Source organism: Mobula birostris, chromosome 5 (genome assembly GCF_030028105.1).
Source record: "Mobula birostris isolate sMobBir1 chromosome 5, sMobBir1.hap1, whole genome shotgun sequence".
Lineage (NCBI taxonomy): Eukaryota > Metazoa > Chordata > Chondrichthyes > Myliobatiformes > Myliobatidae > Mobula > Mobula birostris.
Window position 1 is genome coordinate 200,195,506 of NC_092374.1, and position 22,784 is coordinate 200,218,289.

Consider the following 22,784-nt stretch of genomic DNA (forward strand, 5'->3'; position numbering starts at 1 on the left):
CAGGCTGACCAGACGCAAACACCGTTACTTTCGCCAAGCAGTGACATCTTCACTCTCTAACCCACCCCTCCACACTCGCAACCACTACTGTCAGAGTCACCTACATACAGACTCTCTTGCGTCTAGCGTCACTTTATGGGCATACAATCAATCTATGCACAAAAGCTATCTTATGTATTTATATTTTTGTGATTAGTTATGATTGCTGTGTTCGGTATCCTATTATGTTCCTTTGTGGTGCATTGAATCCCAAGTAATAAATATTTAATTCTCCTTTACACAGGAAATAACATTAAACAATCTTCAATCTTGGATGGCAAAAGCATCAGGATGCAACTACACACTGCAGACTGCCTTTTCCAAAAGTTCCCTTCTGGAAAATGCAATAAGGCTATTGAACCAAAAGAATTTATTACACCACCTTAAACGTTTCTTCCACCGCACCCCGCCCCCCCCGCCCCCCGCCAGTAGGTAACCTGATCAACCATTCCAGTTAGCCCCTTCCCCCTCTATTTCCCATTACTTCTCTGCAGTGTAGACACTTTAAATCACTTTTTGTAATGTTGTTTACATCATAAATACATGTTTGTAATTATCTACTTATGCACATTTTGCTCCATGTTTGTACTTCTAACTTTATTTTATACATACTGTAATCCTTTAATTGTTAAATGTTTTTGTTTCCCATTGCATGCTGCCCTCTGACCAATGCACCATAGCAAATTCCCAATACATGTAAATGTATATGGCAAATAATGTTGATCCTTGATACCAGCTCCCTGAAAAAGACCAAAGTGAAAATCTAGTTAAATGCAAGGATGAACTGCTGAGCCTTAAGAAGGCATTTGGAGTATTGTGCGCAGATTTGGACCTTCTATCTCAGAAAAATCATGCTGGCATTGGAGAGGGTCCAGAGGAGGTTACCTCTTTGAAACCTATTAAATATTGAAAGGCCTAGATAGAGTGGATGTGGAAAGGATGTTCCCAATAGTGGGGCTGTCTGGAACCAGAGGGCACAGCTTCAGCATAGAAGGATGTCCTTTAGAACAGAGATGAGCCAGCGGGTGGTGAATCTGGTGAACCGCAGCACATCGTAATGACAATTTAGGTCTGAGGTGGACTGAAGGAGTGCTGTGTGAGTAAGTGACTTTACACACTGTGACCTGTTGTATTGGATGAGGTGTAGAGAGACCCAGACCATTGTAAATCTTGCAGTAAGGAATAGAGGGGCTCATTTTGTGCTTGGATCTGGGACCATGGGAATAATAGAATTTTGGTGAATGGTTTGAAAATGAGGCTCTCTCCATCTCTCACACCTTACACCGTCACTTTCTCCCTCCCATACTCTTTCATAAACTTTGTCTCAGTTTTTCCAGCTCAGTCTTTCTTGTTGATTCCCTCACTCATTTCTATATTCTCATTTTCTATCCATGCCACTCTGACACTTTCACCCTCCCACATTCCTTACACTCTCACTCTGCCTCTCATGTTTCCAGATGCTCTCCTTGTCTGAGAATCGCACTGTCCCCCCACCCCCGTCACACACACACACTTGTTCCCTTCCTTCCTTCCTAGCGTGTCGCACCAGTCAGCTGTTCTTGTCTGGTGCATAGTGTCAGGATTAACTGGGTCACGATATGAACGGTTGTTTTTTACGAGGCCGAGTGGCTAGTTCGACGCTCAACCCGGCACGGATGGAAAGCGTGCTCGGGGGGCGGCCCGACTTGGATTCAAACTCTGGAGCCTTCGCTCCGGAGTCCGGCACTGATGCCACCGCGCCACCAGCCGGCCTACTTGTTCCCTGAGACACATGCACTCAAACATAAACACAGTCTCCCTCTCTTTCTCACATAAGGTCTCCCTGTCTTACACACACAGTCACTCTCCCTCTCTCACACACACACTCCTCCTGTCTCAAACACACACTGTCCCGCTCTCTCACACTCCCTCACTTTCTCACACGTGCAGTCTCTCCTTTCTTTCTCTCTCTCTCTTACACACACATTCCTTCTTTCTATCACACACATATTCTCTCCTCTCACTCACACTGTCCCCGTCTCACACAAATTTTCTCACACTCTGTCCCTATCTTTCACTCTCTCACACAAACTGTCACAGACACTATCTCACAGTTTGCCCTTTCCCACACTTTCTCACACACACGCACACACCCTCTCTCACACACATGTAGATTCTCCTTCCACACTCACTGCCCTTCCCCCTCCCCTGCACATGCATTCTCTCTCACTCACACACTGCCCCTCCCTCACACTCTCTGCCTCTTGTCATTCACACATACTGTCAGAAACTATTGCACACAATCTGCCTTTTTGCAACATTCTCGCACATTGACCCCTTTCTCTCTTAAACACAGGCTCGGTCCTTCTCTCACACAATAACAAATACACACACACACTCACTCTCGCTCACACACACACTCACCCTACACTCACTATACCCCCTCTCGTACGCACACACTCTCAGCTTCCCTCTCGCTCACAGTATCCCTCCCACACATATTACCCCTCTCAGAAACACACACACGCAAACAGAGCCTCTCTCCCACACACACACTGACACGCTCTCCCGCTCTCCCACACATTCTCTCTCTCTGTTTCACACACAAAGGTTCCGCACTCTGGGTAGCGCACACCCTCTGACCGATTCTCGGAGACTCGGGGGGTAATTCCCAGCCGATGCTTTAAAATGACGCCGCAGCCCACGGCCGCCGCTGAGAGGCAGTTCGGCGGAGAGAGAGAGAGAGCGAGAAGACGCGACAGGAAATCCCTGCTACCTAACCGCGACGATGAGCAGTGAGAGGATGCTAGCCGAGCTTGAGAACGGCACTGACGACTCAGTGGGAAAGCGGGGCTTCGCGGCCGGCCGCTTCCTAAAGATTGTCTGCGTTGTTTCAGCGCTGTGCTTGGCGGCCGTGGCTTCCTATGTGTTATTCTGCGTGGTTGGAGCGTCCACACCGGGACAGGGAAACGGGGTATGTATCCCCCAACAGTTAAACATAGAATTATTTAGGTTCCGCCTGAATTTTACTGTAATTTTGTCTTGCGTCCAACCCCGCTGGGATTCAGCACGCGAGCATCTCTAATTTCCTGCCATTTACGCCTTAAGGTGCCAGGAGGGGTCCGGCCGTCCGCATTTGGCTGAATTCCCTCGGGAGCCGAACGCACCGCGAATTTCGTGCGCAAAGCTGCCGGCTCTTTAGCTGAAAACAAAAGCGAGCGTTTAAAATCAGAGGGGAGGGGGCGTCAAGAAATTGGTAAATTGGGTCTTTATTGTCACACGGACCAAGGTACGGCGAAAAGCTTGTCTCGCACGCTGTTCATCCAGATCATTTCATTACACAGCTCATTATTGAGGTAGGACAAGGGAAAACAATGAGACTCCAGAATAAAGTGTTACAGTTACAGAGAAAGTGCAGGCAGACAATAAGGTGCAAGGTTATAACGAGGCACTATAGTTGGTGAGGTCAAGAGTCCATAATCGTAACCATTCAATAGTCCTTTAACAACATGATAGAATTCTCAGCAGATGAACGACAGATTATGTCCAGTCGCTGTTCAAGGGTTAACCGGGGCAGTTTAGAACGGGACAGATCTGGGTCGGGTTTATGTTGGTAGTTTGCTGTGCCGATTATCTGCAGAGAGTGAATGAGAGAAAGGTCGTGTCAGGCTCCGGTTAACAACGGGGAAGGGTGCGCGAGTTTTCCAAATTGAGGGATGTCGGACTGTACTGACCCCCTGCTCTCTCGGTTCTTCCACAGAGGGCGGTCCTGAGAGAGACGGACGGCTTTCCTCAAGGTAACGTTGAGTAACCTATTTCCGGATCTCTCCCACAACAGTCCCGGAATCTCTCTCTCTCTCCTGAACTGGGATGCCTCTACCTGTCCCGGGATCGCCTCTCCGTCTGGTCTCGGGATCTCCCTTCTTACATTCCTGGAACTTCCCTCCGTCCGGTCACAAGGTCCCTCTCCGTCCATTTCTGATAACCCCTCTGTTCGTTATTGCGATCTTCCTCCGTCCAAATCTGGGATCTTCCTTGTCCAATCTTGGGATCTCTCCTCCTCCGGCTGATCTCGGCATCTCTCACCGTCCAGTCCTCGGATCTCCCTCCGACGGGTCTCGGGATCTCTCTCCATCCGTTACTGGGATCTCCCTCTGCCCGTTCCCGTGATCTCTCCATCCGGTCCCGAGAATCTTTCGCCATCGGCTTTCGGGATCTCTCTCTCTCTCTCTGTCCCGTCCCAAGATCTCCCTTCGTACTTTCCTGAGATCTCCATCTGTCTGGACCAGGGAAGATCTTTTCCTCCTGTCGGGAGATCCCTCTCCATCCTGTCCCTTTGCCTGTTGTCCATCCCTCTCTGTCCCCCAGCCACGCCCAGTCTCTCTGTCCCTCTAGTCTTCCTCTCTCTCCCAAGCCTCTCCGCTGCTCTTTGTCAGTTCTCTACTTCTTCTCTACCACCTCCTCTCTTTCTTTGTACTCCAACCTCTTTCACTCTCTCTAATTCCCCCACTTAAATTTTCCTGCCTCCTTTTTTCCCCTCTTTCCGCCCTCCCTCTCATCATCTCTCTCCCACCTTCTCTCTGTATTTCTGTTCCAATTCTTTCCCTCAAATGTTCTCAGATTATTTCTCTTTCCCTCCCTCTCTTTCACACTGCCCATCTTTACCTCTGTTCAACTCTATCTTTCTGTTCATCTCTTTATCTCTCACTGTTTCTTTTTTCACTTTAATTGCTCACTTTTCTGTGCTCCGCCTTTTCTATCTTGTCCCTGTCTTTACTCTCTCCTGTTCACTGTCATTCTCCCCCTCCCTCCCTTGTCTCTCTTCCATTATCTTCTCTCCCTCTTCATTTCTTTCTTTATCTATAACTTTCTCTCTCTCTTTCTTCATGTCCCTCTTTATCAGTCGATCTCTTTTTCTTTCATGATCTCTCTCCCATCTTCATCACTCTCTCGTTCTTTATGAAGTGATCACCCATTCCCATTCTCATTCCGACATGTCACCCCTTGTCCTCCTCTACTGCCACATTGAGGCCACTAGAGGAGCAACACCTTATATTCCATCTGGGTAACCTCCAACCTGATGGCATGAACATCGATTACCCTAACTTTCTTAATTTCTCCCCCTCCCCCTCTCTGTTTTTCCATTCCCTATTCTGGTTACCCTTTCACCCCTTCTTCTTCTCACTGGCCCATCACCTCCCACTGGTTTCCCTCCTCCTTCCCTTTCTTCCATGATCCACTGATCTCTCCTATCAATTTCCTTCTTTTTCAGTCCTTTATCTTTACTACCTCCCTCTCGCCTCCCAGCTTCCTACAAGATCCGACTTCTCCCCCCCCCCCACCTACCTTTCCCTTTCCTCCTCACCCGGCCTCACCTATCACCTGCCAACTTGTACTCCTCCTCCCATCCCCCTTCTCTCTCTCTCTCTCTCTCTCTCTCTCTCACACACACACACACACACCTTATTCTGGCTTCTTCCCCCTTCCTTTCTAGTTCTGATGAAGGATTTTGGCCTGAAATGTTGACTGTTTATTCCCCTCAAAAGATGCTGCCTGCTGCCTGACCTACTAAATTGCTCCAGTATTTTGTGTTTGTTGCTCAAGCTTTCCAGCATCTGCAGAACCTTGTGTGTTTCTCATTCTTTATCTCTCACTCTATTTGTCAGTCTCTCTGTGCCTCTCATAAATTCTATTGTATTTCTTTATTTTTGTATAAATGCCTGCAAAAATTTATCTTAGGGCTCTATATGGTGATATGTACATACTTTGATAATAAATTTACTTAGAGTGCCACTCTCAACTCTCTCACCCCTCCCTCTCCCTCTCTCTCTCCCTCAGTTTCTGTGTGTTCTCACTCCGAGTTACTCCCACCAGCACTGACAAAACCTCTCTTGTCTGTAGGCTTGCCTCACCTCATTAAGCAGGTGGGAGATGACCCGAGACGGAAAATCGCTGCTCACCTCACTGGTAAGGAACTATTACTATATTATACATATTTATTATTATGTAGGTGCATATCAGTTGTTGAGGTTTCATTAATCAGTGTAAGTATGGCTACCGCAGACAGCTGCCAGCTGTGACCATGGAGTGATAGGATTGACCATCCTTTGCCTCTGATGGACTGATCTGGCCCCTACTGGGGATAGAACAAAACTGGCAGCGAATATTTTTCGAGATTGAAGATTGTTTAATAGCATTTCCAGTAAATAAGTGTAAAGGAGAACGAAATAATCGTTACTCCAGATCCAATACAGCACAATAAAACAATAAGATAAAGAATACAACAATAAAAACATAATAAATATACATACATAAGTTAGCTTATATATAGTTTGATTTTATGTCCATATAGTGACGCTGGGCACAGGAGTGTCAGTCTATAAGGTGACTGACAGGAAATGATAAAATAGTGGTGGTTGGTAGTGTGGAGAGAGAATTTGTAGAATGCCTAGGAGGTGTTTTTCCAGAGCAGCTGGTATTTGACCCCACTAGGAGATCAGCTATTCTGATTTGGTTGTTGTGCAATGAACCGGAATTGTTTAGAGAGCTTAAGTTCAAGGAACCCTTAGGAGCCAGTCATCATAATGTGATAAAATTTACCCTGCAATTTGAGAAGAAAAAAACTAAAAGTCAAATATATCAGTATTACAATGGAGTAGAGGAAATTACAGAAGCATGAGAGAGGAACTGGCCATAATTGATTGCAAGGGAAAACTAGCAGGGATGACAGCAGAATAGCAATGGCTGCAGTTTCTGGGAGAAATTTGGAAGGTGCGGATAGATACATCCCAGAAAAGAAGAAGTATTCTAAAGGCAGGATGATGCAACCATGGCTGTCAAGAGAAGTCAAAGCCAATTTAAAAGCCAAAGGGAGGATATGTAATGGAGCAGAAATTAGAGGGAAGTTAGAAGATTGTGAAGCTTTTCAAAACAAACAAAAGGCAACAAACAAGTCATTAAGAAGGTAAAGATGGAATACAAAGCCAAGCTAGTCAATAATATTAAAAGGGATTCCAGAAGTTTCTTCAGATGTATGAGGTGTAAAAGAGAGGTGAGAGTAGATACGGACTGCTGGAAAATGATGCTGTAGAGGTCGAAATGGGAGACAATGATATGGCAGATGAACTGAATAAGTTTTTGCATCAGTTTTCACCGTGGAAGATATCAGCATGATTCTGGAAGTTTCAGGGCATCAAGGGGCAGAAATGAGTGAAGTTGACATTACTAGGGAGAAGGTGTTTTGGAAACTGAAAGGTCTGAAGGAAGATAAGTCACCTGGACTACATGGTGTACACCCCACAGTTCTGAAAGAGGTGTCTGAAGAGATTGTGGAGGCATTTGTAATGATCCTTCAAGAATCAATGGATTCTGGCATGCTTCTGGAGGAATGGACAATTGCAAATGTCACTCCACTGTTCGAGATGGGAGAGAGACAGAAAACAGAAATTATAGGCCAGCCAGTCTGACCTCAGTGGTTGGGAAGATGTTGGTGTTGATTGTTAAGGATGTGATTTGAGGGTACGTGGTGACGCATGATAAAATAGGCTAAAGTCAGCATTGTTTCCTTAATGGAAAATCTTACTTGGCAAATCTGTTGGAATTCTTTGAAGAAATAACAAGCAGGATGAACAGAGGAGAATCGGTAGATGTTGGGTACTTGGATTTTTAGAAAACCTTTGACAAGATGCCTCACATGAAGCTTCTTAACAGATTAAGAGCACATGGTATTACAGGAAAGACACTAGCATGGATGGTGTGTAACTGATTGGAAGGAGGGAAAAAGTGGGAATGAAGGGAACCTTTTTCGGTTGGCCGCTAGGGCCTGGTGTTCAAGGGAGATTCATGAATTGAGTCTGGGAATGAAAGGGGTATCGTATGAGGAGGGTTTAATGGCTTTGAGTCTGTACTCACTGGAAGTCAGAAGACTGATGGGGGGCGGGGAGCTCATTGAAACCTATCAAATGTTAAAAGACCTTGATAGATTATATGAGGAAAGTAGTTTCCTATGGTACAGGAGTCGAAGACTGGAGGACAGCCTTAGAATAGAGGGATGCCCATTTAGAATGGAGATGAGGAGAAATTTCTTTAGGAAGAGGGAGGTCAATCTGTGGGTATATTTAAGGCAGAAGTTGATAGATTCTTCATTAGTTAGGACATGAAGCGATATGGAGAGATTGGGGCTGAGAGGGAAATGGATCAGCCAAGATGAAAAGGTGCAGCAAGCTCGTTGGGCCAAATGGCATAATTCTGCTCCTATATTGTATGGTCTTATGGTCTATATGGGTTGACAGGGGAAATAAATTATACATGAGAAGACTTCATGGGTTGAGTGGCCTAATTGTGCTCATATGTCTTACGGTCTAATGGATTTTACCAATCCACAGCAAATCCCGACAAGGGCCGGTTCAAGGAGTTGATTTGGCAGGATGATGTTGGCATTGCCTTCTCGTATGGCATCGAGTTCTCCAACAACAGCCTTTTGATCCAGCAGCCCGGCCTATACTTCATCTACACCCAAGTGGTCTTCTATGCCAGGGAGTGCAATGGGAACACCATCTTCCTCAGCCATGACATGCACAAGCTCTCGCCTTCCTACCCAGAGGAGACAATCCTCCTGAAAGCCACCAAGTCCGTCTGCCACCAGCAGCATTACAGTGACCCCTGGTTCAAGACCTCCTACCAGGGTGCCATCTTCGAACTGGAGGCCGGCGACAGGATCTTCTCCAGGGTTCCCAAGCAGGTGGTCACATACTTGGACACAAAGGAAGGCAAGACCTTCTTTGGAGTGTTTGCTTTGTGATGGGGTGGAGTTGAGATGGGCCCCTGATGCTCAGGTTTTGAGTCCCACGGCGTGCAGGCTTTACCAGGAGAATTTGCAACTTTGAGGAAAGTATCTGCACATGTATCACATTAAATTAACTCAAGGACATCCATGCGACACTGGTGGCACAGTGGATAGAGCGGCTGCTTCGCAATGTCGGAGACCTGGACTCGATCCCGACCTCCAGGGTTGCCTGTACATTCTGCTTGTGCCCTGGTTTCCCGTACCCCGATGTAATTGGCCTCTGCAAATTGCCCTTTCTTTGTGGGTAGAATCCAGGTTGGTGTAAATGGAGGTCATTAGTCAGAACGAACTCGGGGGGCCTTGTGCTCTATCTCTGGTCTAACCAGGACCCTTTAAACCAACACGTTAGTGAAGGACTCCCTGAGCATCAGGTACATAGCAACAATAGGATAATGGGATTGAAAGAAAACTGACATAATCAAATGGTTGAACAGCCTTGTAGGGCCGAACTGCCTAATTCTGCTCCTATGTCATATGACCTTATGGTGTATAATCTAGGGATGCAACATAACTGGCTCCTGGTGGAAAGTGTATCCCCTCCAGGGAGATACAGGGAGATCCAGGAGGGAGATGAGTTAAGGAGAGGAAGTAGGGGATCGACTGATGGAGGTAGAGGCTCACAAGAAAGCTTAAAACTATGAGCTTACAGCCTCTACTAAAGTAGAGGATGGTCCCCCATCATAGATATGAGACTTGGAGCAATCTCCTTTCATGCCTTGGAATTCTCAAAAAATAAGATAAGGAAAGAACAAATCCTTCCCCACCCATAGGACCATTAGACCATAAGACATAGGGCAGAATTAGCCATTCGGCCCATCAGTTCTGCTCTGCCACTCCATCATGACTGATTTATTATCCCTCTACCATTGCACCTTAAAATTCCCACTCCGGAATTTCATCCGGAAGTGTTCACGCTATGTCTGCGCTGGTTCCCAGACAACCCAAGGAGGAATGGAAGCCCACCTCCAGGCAGACACTAAGCTCGGAAGTCCAGCACCTTCCAAGTCACCAGCCTGAACTCGGAGATAACTGGCACTGTTCTGGGCTGGTAGGGTCGGCAGCTGGCAGACGCTCTTGGAATGTATTTATAGTAATTCCTCGCACCAGGGGGTGTCACCATTTTTCAATTATTGCTTCACTGAACACGAATTGAATGTAATTTATGGGAGGAGGTGAGTGGGGAATTTTTTTTTATTTGGTCTGCTAAGAAACACCCAGGAAACTAGAGTCTGTTTGGTAAGCAGGAGTCTACACGCTTGAACGGAACAGAGTAGCAAGCTTGCAAGTGGACAGCTGATAGATCAATTGTGACACATACACCGGATGCTGGAGGTTCTCAGCAGGTCAGACAGCAACCACAGAGAGGAATAATAAGTCAGCATTTCATGAGTTGACTCTTTATTCCTCTCCGTAGAACCTGTGTGACCTTTTCTCATTCTGGCTTCTTCCCCCTTCCTTTCCAGTCCTGATGAAGGCCCTCAGCCGGAAATGTTAACTGTTTATTCATGCTGCCTGACCTGCTGAGCTCCTCCACATTCTGCATGTGCTGCTCCGGAGTTTCTACAGAAATTCTTGTGTGTAGATGAAGTGAACGTTTCTCTGTCTCGCCCTATTTTTGCCGTTGCTTCCATGCAGTTTAGTAACAGTCACTAATCAAGCCCTCTTTCCCCTCCATCCCCACTGTATTGGAAAAAAAACCTTTATTGCAAGATCACATAATTTGATTTGCTCCAATCTCCTGTTCCAATATAGAACATGGAACAGTTCAGCACACGACCTGGTGCTTCAGCCCAGCAAGTTGTGCCCAACTATTTAACCTGATGACCCCTTGTATCTCTGCCTATTAAACACCTTTGTTGTATCTGCCTCCATCACCTTGCCAGATGGCACATTCGAAGTGCCCACCACACTCTGGGTAAAAAAGACTTGTCATTTGAACGCGCCCCCGCACCTTAAATGCCTGCCCTCTGGTATTAGGCATTTGACTCTGGGGAGAAAGATACCAACTGTCTTCTCTATCTATGCCTCTCATAATCTTATAAACTTCTGTCTATTCATCCTGCAGCCTACGCCACTCCAGAGAAAGAAACCCAAGAAATTCCAACCTTTCCTCTAATCCAGCAACATCCTGGTTAACGTCTTTTACCCTCTCCAAAGCCTGCACATCCCTCCTGTAATGACCAGAAATGAATGTTATATTCCAGAAGGGGCCTAATCAGAGTTTTATACAGAACTGTGCAAAAGCCGTAAGCTCATGCATACAGTATAACCAGTGGGCCCAAGACTTTTGCACAGTACTGTATTTGTCAAAGTGGAGAAGAGAGCGAGTTTGTAGATCTGGTGGGAGCAAAGGATATTGGGAATGGTGAGGGTGGAGCGCTGTGGGAGGGGTGTGAGACAGGTGCCAGGGAAGGAGTGCCAAGGGCAGGGGGTGGCATAGGTGCGGACACATCCAGTCCTGAGATACCAGGCAAAGTCATTTGATGCCAAGCAATTGGTTTATTGATCAATACAGACTGGTGCTTCTGTATTGCAGTGCTGACTCCTCCTTCCCCCTTCCCAACCATGATTCCCCTCTCCCTGTCACCTTTCCAACCACGATTCCCCTCTCCCTTCCCCCTTTCCCAACCACGATTCCCCTCTCCCTGCCCCCTTCCCACTCAGTCCACAACGGAGAACCATATCAGAATCAGGTTTATCATCACTCACATATGTCATGAAATTTTCTTATTCTTTGAGGCAGCAGGAGTAGAAGCCTTAGGCACCCTTGCTATATATATGTGCCTAAGACTTTTGCATCTCGGGCAGTCCTATGTTGAGTTCAACACTGACTTGGCAACTTCTGCTATGCTACTTTGCCCAACTGTATCTGCCTTCCTTTGGACTCACCAGCTGTGTGGAGAGGGGGAGTCTACTGCAAGGGACAACAACTTGCTCTCAATATCACACGGCCAACTAGGACCGATGGAGAGCCTCAGGCAAGATCTTCAGTGTGGTCACACACATCTTTTCCTCTTCTTAAGGCTACAGGCAGCACAGTGGTGTGGCAGGTAGTGGCACTGCCCTGGGTTCAATCGTGATCTCCTGTGCTATCTAGGAATGATTGTATGGGTTTTCCCCTGGTGCTTACAACCCCCAAAAATGTGGGTAAGGAGGTAATTTGCCCCTGGTGAGTAGGTGAATGATAGAATCTGGTGTGCAGGTTTGAGCAGGAGAGAACGGATTGCAATATTGAGAATGTCATGTGGGCTAGCATCAGGCTGATGGGTTAAATGGCCCCTCTCTCTGTCGGAAGGACATAAAAAATGTGATGTTTTATGTTAAAACATGGCCTGGGATATCAAGTAAATCCACTGTGCTGGTTCGCTCTGCACAGTGGGGTTATATCAGAGAATATTTAACCATAGGTATTATATTTATTTATTTCTGTTCAATAAAAGTATTTTGCTACAAAGTGAAAACTCGCTGTCAATGCTTCAGTTATTTTTCTCCTTTTATCAAAGGAGGCTTATTCAGTGATTACACCATCACGTCGTGGCAATATTTGCTGGTCCATTACAGGGCTGCTTGGTATCATAGTGGTTACTGTCATGTTGTACAGAGGCAGCAACCCAGGTTCAGTTCCCTCGGCTTTCTTCCCGTAACTGCATGGGTTCGCTCTGGGTGCCACATTCCAAAGACCGTATGGCTTAGGGCTGGTAAGTTGAGGGCATGCTATGTTGGCACTGGTATGTGTGGCAACATTTGCTGGATTGCCCCCAGCACATAGAACCATAGAACCATCGAACATTACAGCACAGAAACAGGCCTTTTAGCCCTTCTTGGCTGTGCCAAACCATTTTTCTGCCTAGTCCCACTGACCTGCACCTGGACCATATCCCTCCGTACACCTCTCATCCATGTACCTGTCCATGTTTTTCTTAGTTGTTAAAAGTGAGCCCGCATTTGCCACTTCATCTGGCAGCTCATTCCACACTCCCACCACTCTCTGTGTGAAGAAGCCCCCTCTAATGTTCCCTTTAAACTTTTCCCCCTTCACCCATAACCCATGTCCTCTGGTTTTTTTTTCCCCTTGCCTCAGTGGAAAAAGCCTTCTTGCATTCACTCTATCTATACCCATCATAATTTTATATACCTCTATCAAATCTCCCCTCATTCTTCTACGCTCCAGGGAATAAAGTCTTAACCTATTCAACCTTTCTCTGTAACTGAGTTTCTCAAGTCCCGGCAACATCATTGTAAACCTTCTCTGCACTCTTTCAACCTTACTAATATCCTTCCTGTAATTTGGTGATGAAAACTGCACACAAATCCTGGAATTCAGCCTCACCAATGCCTTATGCAACCTCATCATAACATTCCAACTCTTATACTCAATACTTTGATTTATAAAGGCCAATGTACCAAAAGCTCTCTTTACCACCCTATCTACCTGTGACGCCACTTTTAGGGAATTTTTTATCTGTATTCCCAGATCCCTCTGTTCTACTGCACTCCTCATTTACCCCGTATGTTCTACCTTGGTTTGTCCTACCAAAGTGCAATACCTCACACTTGTTGGTATTAAACTCAATCTGCTATTTTTCAGCCCATTTTTCCAGCTGGTCAAAATCGCTCTGCAAACTTTGAAAACCTTCCTCACTGTCCACTACACCTCCAATCTTTGTATCATCAGCAAATTTGCTGATCCAATTTACCACATTATCATCCAGATCATTGATACAGATGACAAATAACAATGGACCCAGCACTGATCCCTGTGGCACACCACTAGTCACAGGCCTCCACTCAGAGAGGCAATCCTCCACTACCACTCTCTGGCCTCTCCCACTGAGCCAATGTCTAATCCAATTTACTACCTCACCATGTATACCTAGCGACTGAATTTTCCTAACTAACCTCCCATGCGGGACCTTGTCAAAGGCCTTACTGAAGTCCATGTAGACAACATCCACTGCCTTCCCTTCATCCACTTTCCTGGTAACCTCCTGCGAAAAACTCTAATAGATTGGTCAAACATGACCTACCACGCACAAAGCCACATTATTTACTAAGGAAACACATTAGTTACAAGTTGACTCTCCATAATAAGTCCCTGTCTATCCAAATACTTGTAGATCCAATCTCTCAGTACTCCTTCCAATAATTTACCTCCTACCAATGTCAAATTTACCGGCCTATAATTTCCTGGATTACTTTCAGAGCCTTTTTTAAATAACTGAACAACATGAGCCACTCTCCAATCCTCCGGCACCTCAACTGTAGATGCCAACATTTTAAATATATCTGCCAGGGCCCCTGAAATTTCAACGCTAGTCTCCTTCAAGGTCCGAGGGAATACCCTGTCAGGTCCTGGGGATTTATCTGCTGTGATTTGCCGCAAGACAGCAAGCACCTCCTCCTCCTCAATCTGTACAGTTTCCATGATCTCACTACTTGTTTACCTTCTTTCCATTGACTCCGTGCCAGTTTCCTTACTACATACAGACACAAAAAAAAAACACATTTAAGATCTCCCCCATTTCTTTTAGTTCCATACATAGCCGACCACTCTGATCTTCAAGAGGACCAATTTTATCCCTTACTATCCTTTTGCTCTTAACATACCTGTAGAAGCTCTTTCAATTATCCTTCACTTTGACTGCCAAGGCAACCTCATGTCTTCTTTTAGCCCTCCTGATTTCTTTCTTAAGTATTTTTTGCACTTTTTATACTCCTCAAGCACCTGATTTACTCCCTGTTTCCTATACATGTCATACAACTCTCTCTTCTTCTTTATCAGAGCTGCAATATCCCTTGAGAACCAAGGTTCCTTATTCTTATTCACTTTGCCTTTAAGCCTGACAGGAACATACAAACTCTGCACTCTCAAAATTTCTCCTTTGAAGGCCTCCCACTTATCAATCACACCCTTGCCAGAGAACAACCTGTCCCAATCCACACTTTTTAGATTCTTCCTCATTTCTTCAAATTTGGCCTTTTTCCAGTTTAGAACCTCAACCCAAGGACCAGATCTATCTTTATCCATGATCAAGTTGAAACTAATGGTGTTATGATCACTGGAACCAAAGTGCTCCCCTACACACACTTCCGTCACCTGTCCTGACTCGTTTCCCAATAGGAGATTTAATATTGCATCCTCTCTAGTTGGTACCTCTATATAATGATTTAGAAAAATTTCCTGAACACATTTTACAAACTCTAACCTGTCTAGGCCTTTAACAGTATGGGAGTCACAATCAATATATGGAAAATTAAAATCCGCTACTATCACAACTTTATGTTTCCTGCAGTTGTCTGCTATCTTTCTGCAGATTTGCTCCTCCAATTCTTGCTGACTATTGGGTGATCTATAATACAACCCCATTAGTGTGGTCATACCTTTCCTGTTTCTCAACTCCACCCATATGGCCTCGATAGAGAAGCCCTCTGATCTGTCCTGCCTGAACACTGCTGTAATATTTTCCCTGACAAGCAATGCCATCCTGCCACCCTTCATTCCTCTGCCTCTATCACGTCGGAACCCTGGAATATTAAGCTGCTAGTCCTGCCCCTCCTGTAGCCATGTTTCACTAATGACTATAATGTCATAATTCCATGTGTCAATCCATGCCCTCAGCTCATCTGCCCTCCCCGCAATACCCCTTGCATTGAAATATCTACACCTCAGAAGATTACTGCCACCACACACAACCCTTCTATTTGTGACTTTGCATGAACTTTTAACATCATTTATTTTCACCCCTGCTCCACTATCTGCTCTGGCACTCTGGCTCCCATTCCCCTGCAAATCTAGTTTAAAGCCTCCCCAAAAGCGCTAACAAACCTCCCTGAAAGGATATTGGTCCCGTCTCTCTTGTACAGGTCCCACCAGCCCCAGAAGAGGTCCCAATGATCCTGAAATCTGAAACCCTGCCCCCTACACCAGTTCCTCAGCCACTTGTTCATCCGCCAGAGCATCCTATTCTTACCCTCACTGGCACGTGGCACAGGTAGCAATCCTGAGATTACTAGCCTTGATGTCCTGCTTTTTAACTTCCTACCAAGCTCTCTATACTCACTGTCCAGGACCTCCTCACTCTTTCTTCCTATGTCATTGGTACTGATGTGTACCATCAGATCTGGCTGATCACCCTCCGACTTCAGAATGTCACGCAAGCGATCAGATTCATCCCTGACCCTGGCACCCGGGAGGCAACAAACCATCCGAGAGTCTCTGTCACAACCACAGAACCTCCTTTCTGTACCTCTAACTACCGAGTCCCCTATCACTACCACACTTCCAGCCTCCCTTCTGCACTGCAGAACCAGACTCAGTGCCAGAGATCCTGCACTTGTGATTGTGTGGTTTCACTGAATGTATCAATGCACACGTAACAAATAAACATGAAACCTTATACTACAGTATTCTAGAATTCACAGCAGTTAGTCTCAAGTCATTGCACAGTCATCTCCATGAAGAATGTACTTGAGTCCCTGGAGAATGGAGAGGGGAGATGGACAGTTAAAAGAGGAAAGGGAAATTCAGTCTAACCCTTCCCTTCCACATAGCCCTCCATTTTTCTTTCATCCATGTTCCTGTCTAAGAGCCTCTTAAAAGTTGCTAATCTATCTGTCTCTCCCACGAACCCTGGCAGCGTGTGGCATGCACCCACCCCTCTCTGTATAAAAAATCCTACCTATGACAGCCCCATTATACTTTCTTCCAATCACGTTGAAATAATGCCCCCCCTTCCATATTAGCCAAGTCCACCCTAGCTATCCACTCTACTTTTGCCCCTGATCTTATATTTACCTCTATCAAGTCACTTCTCATCCTCCTTCACTCCAAAAAGAAAAGCCCAAGCTCACTCAGCCTCGTGCTCTCTAATCCAGACAGCATCCTGGTAAATCTCATCTGCATCCTCTCTAAAGCTTCCACATCCTTCTTATAATGAGGGAACCAGAACTGAACTCAAGGCACAGTGAAAATCTTGTCTTACAGATCAATACTGATCGATTCATGCAGATCATTTATCTACAACAGTGCTTTGGGGTAGTACAAGGTATAACAATAACAGAATGCAGAATAAAGTGTTATAGTTACTGAGAAAATGCGGCGCAGGTAGACCACAAGGTGCATAGCCATAGTGAGGTATTACCCTACAACCATCAGGCTCCTGGACCAGCATAAATAACTTCACTCACCTCAATTCTTAACTGATTCCACAACCTAAAGGCTCACTTCCAAGGACTGAAACTCACAGTATTATTTATTTACTTATTTAAGTTTTTATATATTTGCACAATTTGTCTACTTTTGCACATCAGGTGTTTGTCATTCTTTGTTTTCACATGTGCTGTTAATTGGCTGCTGTATTAGCCCCTCATGCTGAGGTTGGTGGTGTAATCTTGGTGGTGGGAGTGTGTTGATGGGACCGGGGGAGAATTCAAGTTCCTGATCATTATTATCTCACAGCATCCCAAGTGACCAAACCAGCTAAAAAGTAAATGAACCCCCCCCCCGCCAAAAACAATGCTCATCCCTCCTACCTACACAATGTCCATATTCCTCCAACTGTGCCTTTCCAAATGTCTTTTTAAATCCTCGAATGTATTTGCCTCTGCTGCCATACAAGGCAGTGCACTCTAGGCATCTACCACTCTCTAAGTAATAAAACTTACCCTCACATCCCCTTTGAACCTACCTCCTCTCACCTTCAACGCATGCCCTCTAGTATTAGACATTTCTACCCTCTGTCTATGCCTCTCATAATCTTATAAACCTCTATCGGATCTTCCCCCAGCTACTGGCGTTCCAGAGAAAACAACCCAAGTTTATCCAGTCCCTCATGGTGGCACATGCCCTCTAAACCAGGCACCATCCCAGTAAATGTCTTTTGCACCCTCTCTAAAGCCTCAACATCCTTCCTGTAGTGAGGCGAACTGAACTGTATGCAATATTCCACATGTAGCTTAACCAGAGTTTTATAAAGTTGCAACAAAACCACTTAACTTCTGAACCCAATAAGATCACAGCAGGACATGTATCCAATGCAAGGATTTGGACAGAAAAAGATCATTACAGACACTTACCACCCAGCAAACTGCCTTTTCCAAACACCCCCTTCTGGAAAGCACTATAAAGCTATTAAAACAAAAGCTTCATGCCATCATAAAAGTTTCTTCCCCCAGGCAGTTAATCTAATCAACTGTTCCAGTTAGCCCCCAACCCCTCTATCTACAGTATTACCGTACAGGAGGGTGAATCCATGAAAAGCACCCGGCCCAGACAGAATACCTGACCACTACTGATCAACTGGGGTGGAGAACTTTAACCTCTTGCTTCAGCAGTCTGAGGTTCCCACCGGCTTCAAGCAGGCTTCAATTACACCAGTGCCCAAGAAGAACGTGGTGACCTGCCTTAGTGACAATCATCTATCATTCACATCCACAGTAAGGAAGTGCTTTGAGAGTTTGGTGATGAAACATATCAACGCTTGCCTGAGAAGCGACTTGAGTCATTCCAGTTTGCTTACCAGCACAACAGGTCCACAGCAGATGCCATCTCATTGCTTCTTCACAGGGATGTGGGGGTACATGTCCACAGATCCCTGAAAGTTGCCTCACAGATAGATAGGGTAGTTAAGAAAGCTTATGGGGTGTTAGCTTTCATAAGTCGAGGGATAGTGTTTAAGAGTCACGGGGTAATGACGCAGGTCTATAAAACTCTGGTTAGGCCACACTTGGAGTACTGTGTCCAGTTCTGGTCACCTCACTATAGGAAGGATGTGGAAGCATTGGAAAGGGTACAGAGGAGGTTTACCAGGATGCTGCCTGGTTTAGAGAGTATGCATTATGATCAGAGATTAAGGGAGCTAGGGCTTTACGCTTTGGAGAGAAGGAGGATGAGAGGAGACATGATAGAGTAATACAAGATACTAAGAGGAATAGATAGAGTGGATAGCCAGCGCCTCTTCCCCAGGGCACCACTGCTCAATACAAGAGGACATGGCTTTAAGGTAAGGGGTGGGAAGTTCAAGAGGGATATTAGAGGAAGGTTTTTTACTCAGAGGGTGGTTGGTGCATGGAATGCACTGCCTGAGTCAGTGGTGGAGGCAGATACACTCGTGAAGTTTAAGAGGCTACTAGACAGGTATATGGAGGAATTTAAGGTGGGGGGGAGGTTATACGTGAGGCAGGGTTTGAGGGTCGGCACAACATTGTGAGCTGAAGAGCCTGTAATGTGCTGTACTACTCTATGTTCTATGTTCTATGTTCACTCAGCTTGGAACATCTGGATAACAAACTTGCATACATCAGGATGCTCTTTATTGACTACAGCTCAGAATTCAATACCATCCTCTCCACAAAATTAATCAATAACTTCAAGACCTTGGCCTCAGTACCTCCTTGTGCAATTGGATCCTTGATTGCCTCACATACAGAGCCCAGTCAGTTTGGATTGGTAACAACATCTCCTCCACAATCTTCATCAGCCCGGTGCACCACAAGGCTGTGTGCTTAGCCCCCTGCTCTACTCACTTTACACTTAGACTGTGTGGCTAAGTACAGCTCCAATGCCATATTCAAATATGCTACCATGGGCCGAATCAAAAGTGGTGATGAATCAGCATATAGGAGGGACATTGAAGATCTAGCTAAGTGGTGCCATAGCAACAGCCTCTTACTCAATTTCAGCAAGACCGAAGAGCTGATCACTGACTTCAGGAGTGAGGCCATGAGCCAGTTCTCACTGGAGGAACAGAGGTGGAGAGGGTCAGTGACTTTAAATTCCTGGGTGTCCTGTCTCAGTGAACCTGTCCAGCACCCAACACATGTGCAATTGTAAAGAAAGCAGAGGATCACCTCTTCTTCCTTAGGAGTTTGCAGAGTTTCAGCATAACATCTAAAATATTGGCAAACGTCTGTAGATGTGTAGTGGAGAATATATGGACTGGTATGGAAACACCAATGCCCTTGAATAGAAAATCCTACAAAAAGTAGTGGATACAGCCCAGTCCTTCACTGGCAAAGCCCTTCTTACCACGGAGCACATCTCCATGAAACATTCATCATCAGGGACCCCCAACGCCCAGGATGCTCTCTCTCCTCGCTGCTGCCCTCTCCACCTCTGTTCCTCCAGTGAGAACTGGCTCATGGCCTCTGGTTTCTCTCACTTCTGAAGTCAGTGATCAGCTCTTCGGTCTTGCTGAAATTGAGTAAGAGGCTCTTGTACCAGTGAGAAGGTACAAGAGCCTCAGAACTCACACCACCAGATCCAGAAACAGTTATTTCCACTCATCCATCACGCTCTTGAACCAGAGGGGATAACTTCACTTGACGTCATTCGACCCATCATTGAAACTTTCCCACAACCTATGGACTCATTTTTGTGGCCTCTTCATCTCATGATCTTGAAATTTGAAATATTTATTTATTATTATCAGTATTTTTTTCTTTTTGTGTTTGCACAGTTTATTGTCTTTTGAACGTCCAAGTTGACCCAATCTTTCATTGGCTCTGTTATGGTTATCGATCTAGAGATTTATTGAGTATGCCCGCAAGACAATGAATCGCATGGTTGTATATGGTGTCATATATACGGTGCTGCTCCAAACAGCGCTATATGAGGCCACTCTTACCTGTGGCCGTTAGGTTCTATAATGAGTCAACCTATAGTCAGGGAAGTGATGACCCCTCCTGTTAGACTGTATTCTTTCTACTTCTCTTCTAAAATTTATATCTGTGCACTTGTAATGCTACTGTGACACTAATTTCTTTTGGGATCAATAAAGTATCTATCTGTCCATCCAGGTACTTTGATTATAAATTTACTTTTTAACTTAGAACTCAGTCACTGCACTGTAAACACTTTAAACAACTTATAAGCAACACACATCAAAGTTGCTGGGGAACACAGCAGGCCAGGCAGCATCTCTAGGAAGAGGTACAGTCCAGCATCTGCAGAGACTGTACCTGTTCCTAGAGATGCTGCCTGGCCTGCTGCATTCACCAGCAACTTTGATGTGTGTTGCTTGAATTTCCAGCATCTGCGGAATTCCTGTTGTTTGCATTTTTAAAAACAACTTATAATGCCGTTCACATTGTAAGCACTGTACATACAGGTATTTATATATTTATGCACATTTTATTACATAAATGTACTTTAAACTATCTTTATTTTAACATAATTCTTTATAATTATTGAATATTGTTGTTTTTCTACATGTCACACTCTGACCAACACATCACAACAAATTCCTATTAATGTAAATGTATGTAACAAATAAAGTTGATCGGTGTGAATAAAATGGGGTTGGTGGGTCTGCCTTCTGTGCTGCCTGGATCAGTTGTTCAGACACTCAATGATTTGGGCGAGTTGAGCGAGTGTCACAGATCCGTGCATGCTGATGGTACGACGCTAGGTGGCAGTGTTGACTGTGGATAGGACACGAAGAAACGTTACAAGGCATCCGAGCAACCAACTGGATCCAGTTGCAGAGTTAGCTTTCTATCCATAAGTGCGGGGGGCGGGGGGCGGGGGGGGGAACACAAAAATCACTCGATAAGACAGATAACCTACGTCGTTATGATCTTACAGCTTCTTGTTTCTCTACACTGCACTTTCTCTGTTGCTGTTACACTTGATTCTGCTTTGTAATGCGCTCCGTTCGAAGAAAGAGAGGCGGAGACTATTTTCTAAACGGGGAGCGAATTAGAAATCGGAAATCAGAACATGGAATTCCTGGTGCAGGATTCCCTAAAGTTAACTTGCGGGTTGAGCCGGTGGTAAGGAAACCAAATACAATGTTAGCATTCAGTTTGAAAGGACTAGAGTATAACCCCAGGAATGTGATGCTAATGCTTTAAAAGGCATCGGTCAGACCACATTTAGAGTATTGTGAGTAGTTTTTAGGTCCCGTATCTAAGAAAGCATGTGCGAGCATTGGAAAGGGTCGGGAGGAGGTACACACGAATGGTCCATGGAATGAAAGGTATAATATTTTATGACCCTGGGCCTGAACTCGCAGGAGTTTAGAAGAATGAGAAATCTACCAAATATGGAAGGGACTGGGAAGAGTGGATGTGTTGAGGATGTTTCCTGTAGTGGGGGAGTCTAGGAACAGAGGGCACAGCTTCAGAATTGAAGGACGTCTGTTTAGCACAGAGACAAAAATGAATGCCTTTAGTCAGAGGGCAATGATTCGATGGAAGTTATATTGTAGTCTAACATACCAAGACATTAGTTATATTTAAAGTGGAGATTGATAGGTTCTTGATTAATATGGGTAACAGGGAAAAGACAGGAGAATGGGGTTGAGAGGGATCATAAATCAATGGTGGAGCAGACTTGATGGGCTGAATAGCCTAATATGTTTTATGGTTATCATTTTACCTTGTTCGACGTGAATGCACAGTGTAATCATTTAATCCGTATGAGGGCGATTCTTTAATTAGGGTAACTTTTCAAGAAAAATTAGATTTTACAAAGGCAAGTACTGTAGGTTTAAAAATTAGATAATCGTAACTCTGACCTTTTTTCAGTATGCTTTATAAATAATATTTTCTTAATTTTTAAGACAGTTAAAAACTTGAATCTGCCAGAATTTCAGTATTTTGGGCTTGTTCCCTACCCAGACTCTGTAACTTTGTCTTCAAAGTAAAGTACTGTAATAATAAATATTAAATTCTTGAAACTTTTAGTCTGTATTTTCTGACAAGAACTTTTAAAACTCATTTTAAGTTCATAGGGCTATTTTTAATACAATTTGTACATTTGTTATGACAATGAACCGCTGTCCCTAACACTTAAGAAACATAGAAAACCTACAGCACAATATAGGCCCTTTGGCCCACAAAGTTGTGCTGAACATGTCCCTACCTTAGAAATTACTAGGCTTAACTATAGCCCTCTATTTTTCTAAGCTCCATGTACCTA

The 22,784-nt window shown here is 44.9% G+C and overlaps 1 protein-coding gene across 1 annotated transcript; it reads left to right on the plus strand.

Annotated features, from left to right (window-relative positions):
- The first annotated feature begins 2,749 nt into the window (after positions 1-2,749).
- LOC140198262 (lymphotoxin-alpha-like) lies at positions 2,750-12,314 on the plus strand. Its single transcript, XM_072259318.1, has 4 exons — positions 2,750-2,992; positions 3,779-3,815; positions 5,920-5,985; positions 8,403-12,314. Exons 1-4 carry the CDS (start codon positions 2,807-2,809, stop codon positions 8,816-8,818), a joined length of 705 nt encoding a protein of 234 aa, XP_072115419.1. The 5' UTR covers positions 2,750-2,806; the 3' UTR covers positions 8,819-12,314.
- Positions 12,315-22,784: the final 10,470 nt, after the last annotated feature.